Source organism: Pyrgilauda ruficollis, unplaced genomic scaffold (assembly GCF_017590135.1).
Source record: "Pyrgilauda ruficollis isolate IOZ18807 unplaced genomic scaffold, ASM1759013v1 scaffold11, whole genome shotgun sequence".
Taxonomy (NCBI): domain Eukaryota; kingdom Metazoa; phylum Chordata; class Aves; order Passeriformes; family Passeridae; genus Pyrgilauda; species Pyrgilauda ruficollis.
Window position 1 is genome coordinate 6,262,856 of NW_024509210.1, and position 12,538 is coordinate 6,275,393.

Sequence of the window (12,538 nt, forward strand, 5' to 3'; positions counted from 1 at the left end):
TTTCTAAAAATCTATCTCAAAATCTGAAGTGAACTTATGGCAACAATTTCTAAATTCCAAGTTTGCTATGAACTGAAGTTCAAGCAAAATTATGCTGTATTCTTAAATTATCTTCAAATATTGAAGAGTTTAAAAAAATATTCTATTCTTTAATGACAGCAGGAGTAGGAAAGAATAATCTCTGCCTTGGGACCAATTCAAGTAACATAAAGACATCAGGCACACCCTGTTACCGTGTTACAGGCAAACTATTATAAAGGTTTTACAAAGGTTAAGTGTGTATTACCTGACAGCTTTTAGCAGCATTAGAGGTGGGGCAAGCTGGATGAAAGTTGCAAAACTAATTACATTCAATAATTTCATTAGGTGAGATCTAAATTTCATGTTGCATTCTGCTTTGCAAGCTTAAAATATGTGTCAGTTGGACCTGGCCTCCTTAATTATACTAGGTTACAGTGAAGAACACTTTCTTAGGAAAATAATTGCTTTATATTCTTGATAAAATGGTAGTAAACGAGTAAATATTATGTAGCTGCTTATTTAGATCACAATTTAAAAGAAGAATTACTTGAAACATCATGAAAATCTGTAGAAACCAGTTATAATCAGTAGAAAAGATCAGAATTTAATTAAATTGTGGACTAAACACAGTATTTACATCTTTAATGTCCTCTGACACACATAATAAGGAATTACTGTAGAAGGTGGGGAATTTTTAGGCAAATTCAATTTACGTATCGATGAGTCATGCCTGGACCTGCAAAAAATCCCAGTTTCCTAATTGTAAATAGGTTTGCCAGGAGTCCCTGATGGTAGTGCTGGCTTTAAATTTCCAGCTCCCATCAAATCAGAGCTGTCGTAATTAAGATAGATCTTACTTTTTGACTTAAGACTTCAAATGTAAAGAAAGTACTCATTTTTTTTTTCCTTCTTTTGGAGACAAACACTAGGAAAACACTGCTAGTGCTGTAATGTCATCCACAGAAGCCAAGTCACACCTTTACACAAGACTAAGCATAAGTGATGCTCATGTTTCTCCAGGCACTATTTCTCAAAAGGTTACTAGATTTCCTCTTGGTCTCATGTTCATGCAAACACTTCCTGTAAGCAGTGTGTTGGTTTCTACACCTCACTATTCCAAACAGACCAGAATCCCCCCCTTGGGTTACAGTCAAGCCCTAAAACTTCAGCCTCAGAATCTAGACAAAAGGTCTTTTGCCTGCATTTTGTTTTGTAACAAGCATGAATATCAGAATTTTAAGACAGCTCCCTGTACGTTTCAGATTTTGAGGACAAGCACACTGCTGTTTTTGGCTGCAGTAAAAGAAGAAATTAAGGGTATCAAATTACTTAAAAAGATAAAACTCTCTGAACAGGCTACTTACAACTGACATGATCCAAAATTTCTTCCTTCTAAGAACTACAGATGTCCCTCCAGCTGTAACAGTGCCAGGAACTATATTGTGCCTTTAAATCTTTGGGCACAAAGGAGCTGCAACAAGGTTCTTCCCAATCCACTCTTTCTTGCCTCTGTTTGAAGAGTCAAAAAATACTACAGTGTATGACAGACATAAAAGCAGCACTGGCTGCAATAAGTGGCCAACAGGTTACACTAACAGAAACACTTTATATGTAGCCAGTATCTTCCAGCTGGGAAACGCTCCCAAAAAGGTGCTAGCCAGTGAAACTGAGAATAATCTCTGCAGATCTTTTTACAGAGGAATATGTACTCTCTTACAAAGGAAACTATAACCATAACCAAAAAATATTTAGAGTAGTATTCACCAAGCTGTTAGTGCAGGGGTACTAAAATATTTCTATTAACATGGGGAAAAGTGAGAGTAGTCAACTTGTGAGGCTAGAATTTTATTGCTCATAGGTCAATACATAAATATAACATATTTGCCAGAAACTGAAAATATGACCTACTTACATTAGGTCAAAATTTTCATGGCCCAAGAATTCCCCCTTTATTCCAACATACAGCAATAGAGTCTGGAAAGTATAAATTTCTTACTGTTAAATCAATTTCACTGTTAGGGAACATTTCTTTTTGACCACATTTAATACATCAATTTGGAGAAGAGTTGAACAAACTAATGCACACAACAGCAGGACAAATTTATGATCCTAGGGTTTACAGCATGCCATCCTGAATTCCCAGTTTCTGGGCCAATTGTACAAGCTTCCAAGAGATGACCACTAGGAGCTTTTCTGGACAGTACAGGAATTTAGCCACCAGAAGAAAGACACAGCTATATTGCCATTTAACAGTCTTATGAATCTAGTGTCAAAATAAACTAGCTATTATAGCCAGTCAACATTAAAGCAAGGAATTCTCATGTGTACTCAGAAGGAGACTGAAGTTCATATGGGACAAATGCTGCATAGTTCCCGTATCTTGTCTCCTTTACATTTTTTTTGGTCATCTAACCTGTCTAAACCTGCTTAATCTTTTCTGAAATTTCTGCCCAGGTCAAAGTCATGATTGCATTTAGGGCCATATGCAATTTACTGACTTCTTCTGAAGATGCCACTAAAAGAAAATTTATTAACCTTAACAAAAACTTGATGCATCTAAGCAGCATTTCATGAAGTAGCTTGTACCCCTATCTGCCTATGGGATACCAGTTCAAAAATTACTTCCTTTACTATGCAACAACAGTTAAAAAAAACCAACCAAACAAAAAAGAAAGTAAGAGTTGAACTGCCATCAAACCCCTCAAAAAGCAGGTAGGACTATTTTATTCATATATTAAAAATAATTTACTTTCCCAAAATAATGTACAATTAGAAGAAGCAGTTCAGACTATTTTAAACACAGAGCTGGAAAGTGTTTGAAGATAAACTAAGACTGAATCACATTGCACTGAACCAATATGCTGAAATGCTTTAAAATTCTCACTTGGAGCATTACTGCTTTAATCATGAATGTTTATTTAATATGTGCACTAGGTTGGCTGTCAGACAGTTGCAAAGTTGAGTCTCTGTTTACTTTTTCCTGCCACCTCCACCACCTGCAAGCATGGTGGCCACCCGAATGAAGATGTTCAGCGTATCAGTGTAGATACCCAGGCATCTAGGAAACAAGAAATGACAGTTACTGCTGTTGAACAGACACAGAATTATTTGGTGTTTCACACCATTATACTTCATTTTAAGAGCCTGCATGAACTATCTTTACAAAACCCAGCTATGACTGCCTTCGGTGCTTTGTATGTCAAAGAACACCCGTGGTTTGTTCTACCACCTCTGCCAGCAAGAACTATTTACAGAAATCCTAACAGAGTATCCTGCTCTCATACAGGAGCCTCTGCTTTTATATTGAACTTTGATCTGTTTATCTCCAAGAATTTTCAAGAACATCAGTACTGCTCTACTTTAATTAGAATAAAACAGAACCAAAGGAGGTAAGAATTCACCTAGCATCAGACAGACATTTATGAGAAAGTTATTTCTTAGTCAGACTTGGTCTTTACTGAAGAGTCAATCCTTCCTTCCCTATCACACCATTGCAGCTTTCTTATTTAGTGACAAAGACTAATAAATATTAAATGACTATAGGAAGATTAACTTTTTTGTCTCAGCTGATACTGACAGTTATTTTCAGAAAGCAGGTATAAATTCTGCCAGCAATGCTTTAGAAAACAAAAATACATTTTAGAATGTATTGCTGGAGGCATGTGACATCACACGCTCAATTCTGTTTCTCACAACGATTTCAGTTTTAACTTCAGTAGCTATTTTCTCACTGTTGTTTTCAAACCCTGTGATTCTTCACATTTAACAGCAACACACTTTTGAACAATAAACAAAAGGCTACTTTCAAAGCATACTTCAATCTAACTTGAGGCAAGTTCTTACCCAGACACTGAGACAGAGAACACTTACGCATTGATGGGGTCATATTTAACCACTCCATAGAAGGGCAGAGTTTCAGCCCGTTTGACCACCAGCTGTGTATCATAGAGCAGGAACATGCCAAACAGCACCAGGCCGCCATAGACCGCTACCGAATACAGCCCAGCGCCAAAAGCAGAGGTGGGAGGCAAGAACATGGATCCTGGAGAGGAATGTACAAAAGTGTTAAAGGTAAATCTGCTACTCTGAGGTAGGTCAAACTCCAGTCACTGGAGCACACATTTTCCAGTAAGCGTTCAATTCTCAGTTTGTGGTGCAGGTTTGATACCAAGAGCTTTAGCGTGCACACTGAAGACGTCACATATACAACCCGTTCATTTTGAACACCCCAGGGAACTGTGCATTGTTCTTCAGGTGAAAGTACCTATGACTACAACAATGACTAAAACACATGAAGGAAAACAACTGGATCGAGAACTAAGATCACACTTCCCTACTCACTGGCAGTATCTAAAATATAAGGCACCCCTATTGGCTGTTTGTCAGACTAACAGCTGCCAGAACCATAACTTCACATTCCTTTTCAAGACCAAATATGACAGAACATTTTCTGCTGTGCTGGAGTTGCAAAGGCTGTATTTAAGTCAAATCTTCACTGGGCAGACCAGCCTGCAACTGTGAGCTGCACCGTAGTAGCTGAAGTTCATAACCTACTTTATATGACAGTACTGAAACAGTATCTTACCAATTGAAGAAGCAATGACAAAGCCTAAGCCTATGCCAAGTGGTGCTCCCATGTTCAGGAATTTTTCACTGGGTGCACACATGGCCACAGTTGAGAGCCCCCCAACAATTCCAGCAGTGTACCAGGCAGCTCTGATCAGCAGAGGACCACCAAGGAAAGCCAGAGGAGCCACCACTGCACCCATGACACCTAAGCAAAGCAAAACAGAACACATGTAAACTTGGAATACAACATGCCAAACTCACTTGATTTTCATCTCCAGCCAAATGGCATGGCTCAAACTAATCCATGCACTACAAAACACCAATGGACTTGATTGTGCTCTTCTCTAAAAGGGAGCACAATAAATTAGCAACCGTAAATTCCATTATGTACTTTTATTTAGCACGAGAACACTTCAGGGAACTCATCTTGGGAAAAAAAGACTAACAAAAGTCAACATATTGATTGGTTCATAACAGAGCTGGTAAGAGATATTTAGCATGGACTTATCAACTACATAACAGCATTAGGAACATGCAACACTGAAAAGCAGGACAGATTTCTGATACAACAATTATTTAGGCAAGTAAGATTTTTTGCTAGAGGCTTGTAGGAAATGTGCATCTAGCGCATTAATATCTCATTAGGTTGTTTCACTTAATAACAATCACTACCATAAAACATAATTTCTTCTTGGGAGACATGTTAGCTCTGGAGAGGCAAATATGATTCCAATTCCCAATATCCACGTGTCTTTTCTAAACTACAAAATATTTCTATCAAAACAGTTTTGAAAAATGAGAGCCATTGCTATTTGAAGTAGATATCATTAGTGAGAAACTGAGATGCATGTCCATCAGGTATTTTAGCTGTGAGTACAGATCCAAAGTAGACTAATAATAAAATCTCCTTTTTTTTCTAGTCAGTTTTCAAATGCCTCCAATCCTGCACAGCTGAAGAATGGTTACTGTGGGCAAGAGCACCTACAGAAGTGGTAGTGTTAGAAAGTGGTCACAAAACCAAAGCAGCCATGAAACCATCTAGTTCCATTTCCAGTGTTGAGTATATATACCTCAAGTTTAACTTGAGCATGACTTTCAGAAGACTGTGAAAAAAACTAGAGTTCTGTTAAGGACACTTAAGACATCTTTCCCTGACATTCAGGAGTTTTCTCTGATCTCTGAAAAACCTCAATTCCCCTGAAACAGTATATAAAAATTTACTTTCAAGCCGGAGTTTTGTTAAAGTAAGCATTTGGTCACACTGAATCACAGATATCTCTACAACAAACACTAAAAACCACACATACCTGAATGCAACATCCACGCTGCATGTTTAGCTACGGGATTATGTTCATAGGATATGGTCCTGACCAACATTCCAGCACCAATCATGGCTGCAAAAGTTGCACCAATTGCCTGAAGAAACAGCATTACAGAGCTCAAGTTAGCAGATGGACATATGGTCTCTGCTCTAATCTCCTAGTCTAAAAGTCAACACTGATTCTGAAAACAGCAACCTAATTCACAACTGGAGGGAGTATTCATCGATTCTACTCCTGCAAGGTTACAATCAAATCTTTGCAGATTTTAGCTTGCAGTAATTTTCATTTATTTTTATTCAGTTTTCTAGAAATCCAAATTTAATGATGAAGTTGGTAACTCTTTTGGCTGTGTAAAGTAAGAAAAGGGAAACCCATGGTCCTGCCCCTCACTCTCATTAAGGTACCTGAAATGTGTTAGCCCTCCTTTTCTTGTACATTTCTCCACCCAAAACCAACACTAGTTTACTGGCTTTTGCTACCAATGATTTTAACCGCAGTGCCTCTTCTTACTCATGATTCCAAGCAGAATCATTCAACATCTACCCAACTGGTGAGAATTGTACCACTTTTATCACCGATGACACTTTATCAAATTCATCTCCCTAAACTGGCATTTAACTGTTACTGTTTCACTGCACTTAACACACTGAATGCATACTAAGCCTACCAGTATTGTTTCAGCCCTGACAGAGACAGCTTTACAAGTGCTGCATGGCAAAGCACAGGGCAGAGTAAGAATGCACAGGGACCTCAGTTTCTATTTACAGACAGCAACAGAAAACATGCCTTTTTTTTAGGTAGCTATTTCTAAGAGGTTCTTACTTGCATATATATAGCTGGTAAGGCAAACATAGTGTTTTTTGCTTGTGTAGTTTATCTTTGACAAACCATCAAAACAGTATAGAAAACACATGTCAGAATGTGACTAGAATCACCAAATCTTACATCATGAAGTATCATCAGGATACCTGAATAGTCTTTATGGATAAGGACACTAAGGTAGATTAAGTTTTGCCTTACTTTCTACCAAGTAGTTATAATTCTCGGATTTCTTAGTATCAGCCATCATTTGGTGGCATTCCTCAGCAAATACTTTTATTTTTACAACGAAGCTTACCAGCCAGGAGCCCTTTGTCATGAGGTTCATGAGTGCAGGAGTTCTGCTCACTGCTGCAGCAGACAGAGCTGTCATGCCAATGCTGCCCGCGAAGTACATGTATGTAGACTGAATTCTGTCCTTCACATACTGTGGCCAAATACTGAAAAATAAGCAGTCACACAGAGCTGTGCAGTTACCAGGTTCAGAACACAGAGCAGCTAAAAACACAATCAAGCTGCCAAGTACATTTACATCCATGGATATAAGGGAGGTTTCATTATAATGATGAGGTCTAGCAACTTCTGCCATGAGTTTACTTTACAATGGGGACAGAACTTGCCAATCTTGCTGATTTAATCTAATGTTAACTCAGTAGAAATACTGAAAATTACAAATGCTAACTATAATTCAATTCTAAGCAGGAAGCATGCATGGAAAACAGAGTAATGAATTTTTTTAACTACAGAAAAAAGAAAGGAATGGTTGTGTGTATATAACAAACTGGTTTCAGGTAAAAGGTCTACAGAATGTGTACTGGCACTGAGCAGCCTGCTGAGCAGCTCACAAATTGCTGAGTCATAGTGCACATGGTTATCTGACACCACAGGACACAAATGTCGTTTTGAGAGCTCTAACAATAGCAACAGACCTACACGTAAATGAGTTTTTGCAGTATCATTTGCTCACACTATAAAAAGGAAACTGTCCCTGCTAACACTAAATTTAAACAAAGTGCATAGATTTTTCCCACTTCACTCTTTTGACCTGTTATTCAAGACTTGTGCAGAAAAAAACCTATGTCACAGACATAGTTCTATCTATGACAAGCTTCTCACAGACACAAATGGCACATGTTCAGTACGAATGCAGACTGAAACTTCCAAATACAAATGCAAAATAAAGCAAAATATCCCCAACACACATTTCTCCCAAACCCATACTTATTACTACCTATCTTTCAAGTCTAACTATACAGTTTTGCCATTAGCCAGGGGTTTTTTTTTTTGACCAAGAAGCAAGTCACTAAAATTTTAAGAACACATTTATTATATCAAAGCTTATGCCAAAATACTGTGCTTAATGGAGACTTTTTTAACAGCTGTATTAAAGTTGAATGAACAGTCTCATAAGAACACCACGGAAACTGGCCTTAGCAATGCCTTTCAGAAGACCGCACTTCCTAAGTTATCTGGAGCACACCACATAAGACAAGTTGATATACTCTTCACATTAGATTTAGCAAAATAAACTCACTGAGGTTACTACTATCCATTTAAGGCTGAATAATTCTAATTTTGCTTTAAAAACCTGCACAGACACAGGTGGGGGTTTACTCTTCAGAGCTTAGAAAAACCAAAGCTGAGTGTACACTGGGTGATAGCAGCTAAAGAAGAGACAGCTAAAGAGGAGATTTGCTTCACTGAAGAGGTAAATCCTCTTACTTACGCAGCCCTTTCGATAGCCCCAGTCTCACTGGACATGCCCATTCCATAGTAGCACAGGGCTCCCAGGCCAACAGCAGCCCCTCCAGCAAGTATGAATTTCCCCAGGCGATCAGCTGTGTAAAGAAATCAAAAACACACCCCCATTAATGCTTTTTCTTGGATAGTTAACAACATCCTCACGTGAATTTTGATGTATCTGCAACAGCTGCTCCACTTTACCCCTCCTTCTAAAAGCTTCACTTCATTTCAAGTCAGTTCACTACCAGTTTCGGTAGTGAAAAGCATATTTCTTTGAGGAAGTTTTAAGTTCAGGTTGAAAGATTCTCAGTATTTTAAGCAGAGCTCCTCTACCTTTAAGTGCAGCTTCTGCAGATGGCTCAAATGCTGCTTCTTTCACATCCTGGCCAAGTTTTCCACGCCTTGTGCCCATTCTTGCTCTGGTGGCATAACTCTGTTAAATTCAGAAATAACATAAGAAATATTTAATGAAATAAAATAGAAGATAGTCTTGCCAACTTACTTGCTACACTTAAAATTGTTAATTAATCTCTTATTAATCTGTGTTTACCTTCATACATACAAAGCAACTGTGCCCAAGGAAAACAAGTAAGCATTAAAGATGAGGAACCTTTGTGAAAAACATTCACATATTCTAGAAGTAAAGAACCAATTGACCATAAAGAACCAAATTCACCAATGCAGTGAATTCCAGACGCTGAAATATTCAGACTGCATTTCTTCTACTTCAGTGCCATTGTACTAAACACAGCCACAAGCCTCTCTATTAGATATAAAAACATAATAATTACTTTTTTGTTTTGTAAAAAAGCCTTCTGCTTTCGACACTAAAATAATCTTTGCTCAAACACTTCAACGTAAAAAAAAATTTCTGCACAATACTTTTGTGCTATTTTACATACACTAAAGCTGGAGAAGCAGCACAAATTTCTTGCTTACAAGTCTAACCTTGATTTATAGAACAAACCTTGAATGAAGGCCTAGAAACTCAAGATTTTTAAGGTCAACAAGCTCCAAGTAATTATAGTATGCTGCTCAAAGTCTTAGTAAGTTGCAAGACCAACAGAGAACACACTCATATTTAAGTTCAAGAACAACTTTCTGTTTTCTTACCATTTTTTACAGGAATTTTTAAATTAAAATTGCATCTGAGCAGTCAAGGACTCACCTCAAACTGTGAGTTTGTTTCAACACTAGAATACAAAACCTATAAGCATTACTCTCATCAGGCACTAGAGCACTACAATTCAAAGGGTTTACCAGAGCCCTTGACTTTGGTTGTGCTCGGCAGCAATGAAATCCAGCCCAGAGCTAGACACACAAACCCACTACAAACTTAGAATGCTTAAGAGGAAAATACAAAAGGGGTGAAGAATTTGCCACTAGCACTTTTATCAGGATGGCAGAAGAGCAACAACAGCCCCTAACAGTTGTGAGCTGCAGGTCTGAGACATGCTCTCTAATAAAGAGTAAACAGTGTCTCAGGATAATGACAGTGTGGTTTTTAAAAACGCTGCTTAGATCTGTGACTGTCCTGCCATAGCTCAGAAACTGCTCTAACCTACATTACAGCTCGAAACACATATTGGGACTAAAATAACGGAAAAGAAAGTGTTTATTTTAATGTTATATTTAAGACTCTAACCTGGGAACAGGGAGACAGGACAAGAATCTCTGCTCCTCCCACCTTACCTAGTAAGGCCTGTCCATACCTAACTACCTCTTTTGCCCATTAATTTCAAGACACAAGTCAGTCACTGAAACAGAAGATTTCACTTATTCTGCTCCAAAACCCCTATGTTTTGACTGAAGAACATTTTTCCTTCAGGAAATTAGAGCAGGTGCCTCAAACAAGCATGCTCATTCACATGAGGTACTCCATACAAAGTGCTTATTTTAGCAATACACTGAACCCTCTAAAATATGTGCAGTCAGGGCCATCAGAAAGAGCATTACCTTACCTGGCTAGGCTGCCACAGCCTGTATGCTTTTATGCTGGAGCTCCTCAAGGCTGGGGAAGCCTGAGTGATGGTGGGGCGGATGGTCTGGCACGGCAGTGCCCGCAGGCACACCAGCCTGGCAGCCAGCATGGTTGCTGAGATAACTTAACACACTGTGCTCCTGCAAGTGCACAAGAAAATGTATTTTGCTGTTTTGTTACATGGTTTTTAGACAAAGTACACTAACTACTTACTCCCAACTACAACAGAAATAATAAAAACCAACCAACCAGAGAAAATCTGTAGTAAAAACAGTGTTATCACCGAAGCACTGTAATAGGAAGTAAAACCTTCTTAAATACACAGTTTAACTTTGCTTTACCTGTATTTATACCTGTGTAAGTCTTCCATCAGAGACTTCTCTCTCACAATTAACTCAAAAACAGGAGCATATTCCACTTTTCATATGCACAAATTAAATCAAGACCCTTTATGTATTTGTGTTTGAGTTACTTCAGCAACTAACCTTCGTTTTGAGACATGACACTGCCTGACTGCTCTGCTCTCCAAATTTACTTAAAACTCCATAGAAGTATAAACCCAAATGAGCAAACAGCACAAGATGTATGGTGGGAAATAGTCACAGAGATTTTAAGGTATGCTTTAAAGGATCAGGTAGGTTTATGGGCACAGCATTCAGTCAAGGTCACAGCCCAGAACCCAGGTTCAGATCATCCTAAGCAATTGTGACCAGAAAACAGTGACAGAACCAGTAGAATCAGCCTGTGTGTCCCACTGGTACTGAAAACTGCCGGCTCACTGCCACAAATGGTGTACATCATACAAAAAACCCCTAGGCCTTAGAGTCACTTTAACGACCTTTAATTATAATTACACACAACCCGTCATATCACGGAACACCCCAACTACCAGTGCCTTGTATCAAATACCGGTCATATGTGTGCAGCGATCACATAAGCTAAGAGTACTCTAAAGAAAGACAGGTTTAAACACGGGTGAGGAACAAGCACGCACAGCACCGGACAGCTCGCATGAACCACAGAGGAGTGACTGAGCATTTAACAATCCTGCTGCTATAAAGTGCCTTTGCTCGGCAGCAGTTACGAAATGCTGCTTTTGTAACGGGAAGGATTCTCGAGGTACGTCCCGACTGTGCCACACGCAGCTCTCCCACGGCGATGACACAGCCTGCGGGAGATGACACAGGGCCGACTCGGAGATTTTACTTTCCTTTTGGGAAACTGCCATTTAGAGCAAGGTAACTTCAAGTGTTTCATCAAGAGCAAGGAGGGCGGAGAGCCGAGAGCTAAAACCAGAACAACACTCCCACATGTTAACTGGCAGTAGCGTAACGTAGCGCTGGGGAGTCACTGCCGCACCACAGCGCGCACAAACCCCTCCCAGCCCCGGCAGGGCGGCGCCCGCCTCAGCCCGGGCCGGGTCGGGCCCTCTCCGGCTGTTTTCCGCCCCCGCCCGGCCCCAGCCCGGCCCCGCACCTGCCCCGGCCCGGCGCGGTCCCCGCCGCCTCTGCGCGCTCGGCCCCGCTCCGCCGCCGCACCAGGCCCGGCCTCCCCCGGCAGCGGAAGTGACGCCAAACCGCCCCGCCCGGCCCCGGCGACTGGCTCGCTGCCGCCACGTGACCGCGGGCCCGCGGGCGCCATTGGGCGGCGAGGCGGTGACGCGGACGCGGCCGCCATCTTTGGCCGGGGCGGCGATGGTTCTGGAAGCGCGCGGGCGGCGCGCCGGCAGGGGGCGCGCGCGGGGCGGGCCCGCCCAGGGCTGCGGGAATGGGCGGGGGGCCGTGAGGGGGGAACGCAGAAACGGAGCGGTACCGGGGCGGCCATCGGTGTTCTGGGGGTGCAGCGTTACACTGCCCGGCCCCTGACCGTGCCTGCACCCAGCTCACGGCCTCTGCCCCTGTGCATTTCAGTCTCGTCCTTCCCAGCGTGTCAGACAGCTCAGGAGCTGTGCGTGTCCTCCCTCACAGCACAGCTCTCCCCCTCTGGGACCCCTTTGGCGTTACACCTCTCTTCCTCGTGGATATAGTGCATGCTTTAAGGCTGGTGCTCACGTGCCGGATGGGCACAAAAAGCAGCCTTGTGT

General features: G+C 41.0%; 1 protein-coding gene across 1 annotated transcript; it reads right to left on the bottom strand.

The window, feature by feature from the left end:
* Positions 1-1,850: 1,850 nt before the first annotated feature.
* On the bottom strand, positions 1,851-12,075 carry GHITM (growth hormone inducible transmembrane protein). Its single transcript, XM_041473590.1, has 9 exons — positions 11,932-12,075; positions 10,436-10,595; positions 8,808-8,907; positions 8,458-8,569; positions 7,030-7,171; positions 5,898-6,006; positions 4,607-4,795; positions 3,892-4,063; positions 1,851-3,079 (listed from the first exon to the last, which is right to left on the bottom strand). Exons 2-9 carry the CDS (start codon positions 10,562-10,564, stop codon positions 2,992-2,994), a joined length of 1,041 nt encoding a protein of 346 aa, XP_041329524.1. The 5' UTR covers positions 10,565-10,595; positions 11,932-12,075; the 3' UTR covers positions 1,851-2,991.
* Between the last annotated feature and the right edge of the window lie 463 nt (positions 12,076-12,538).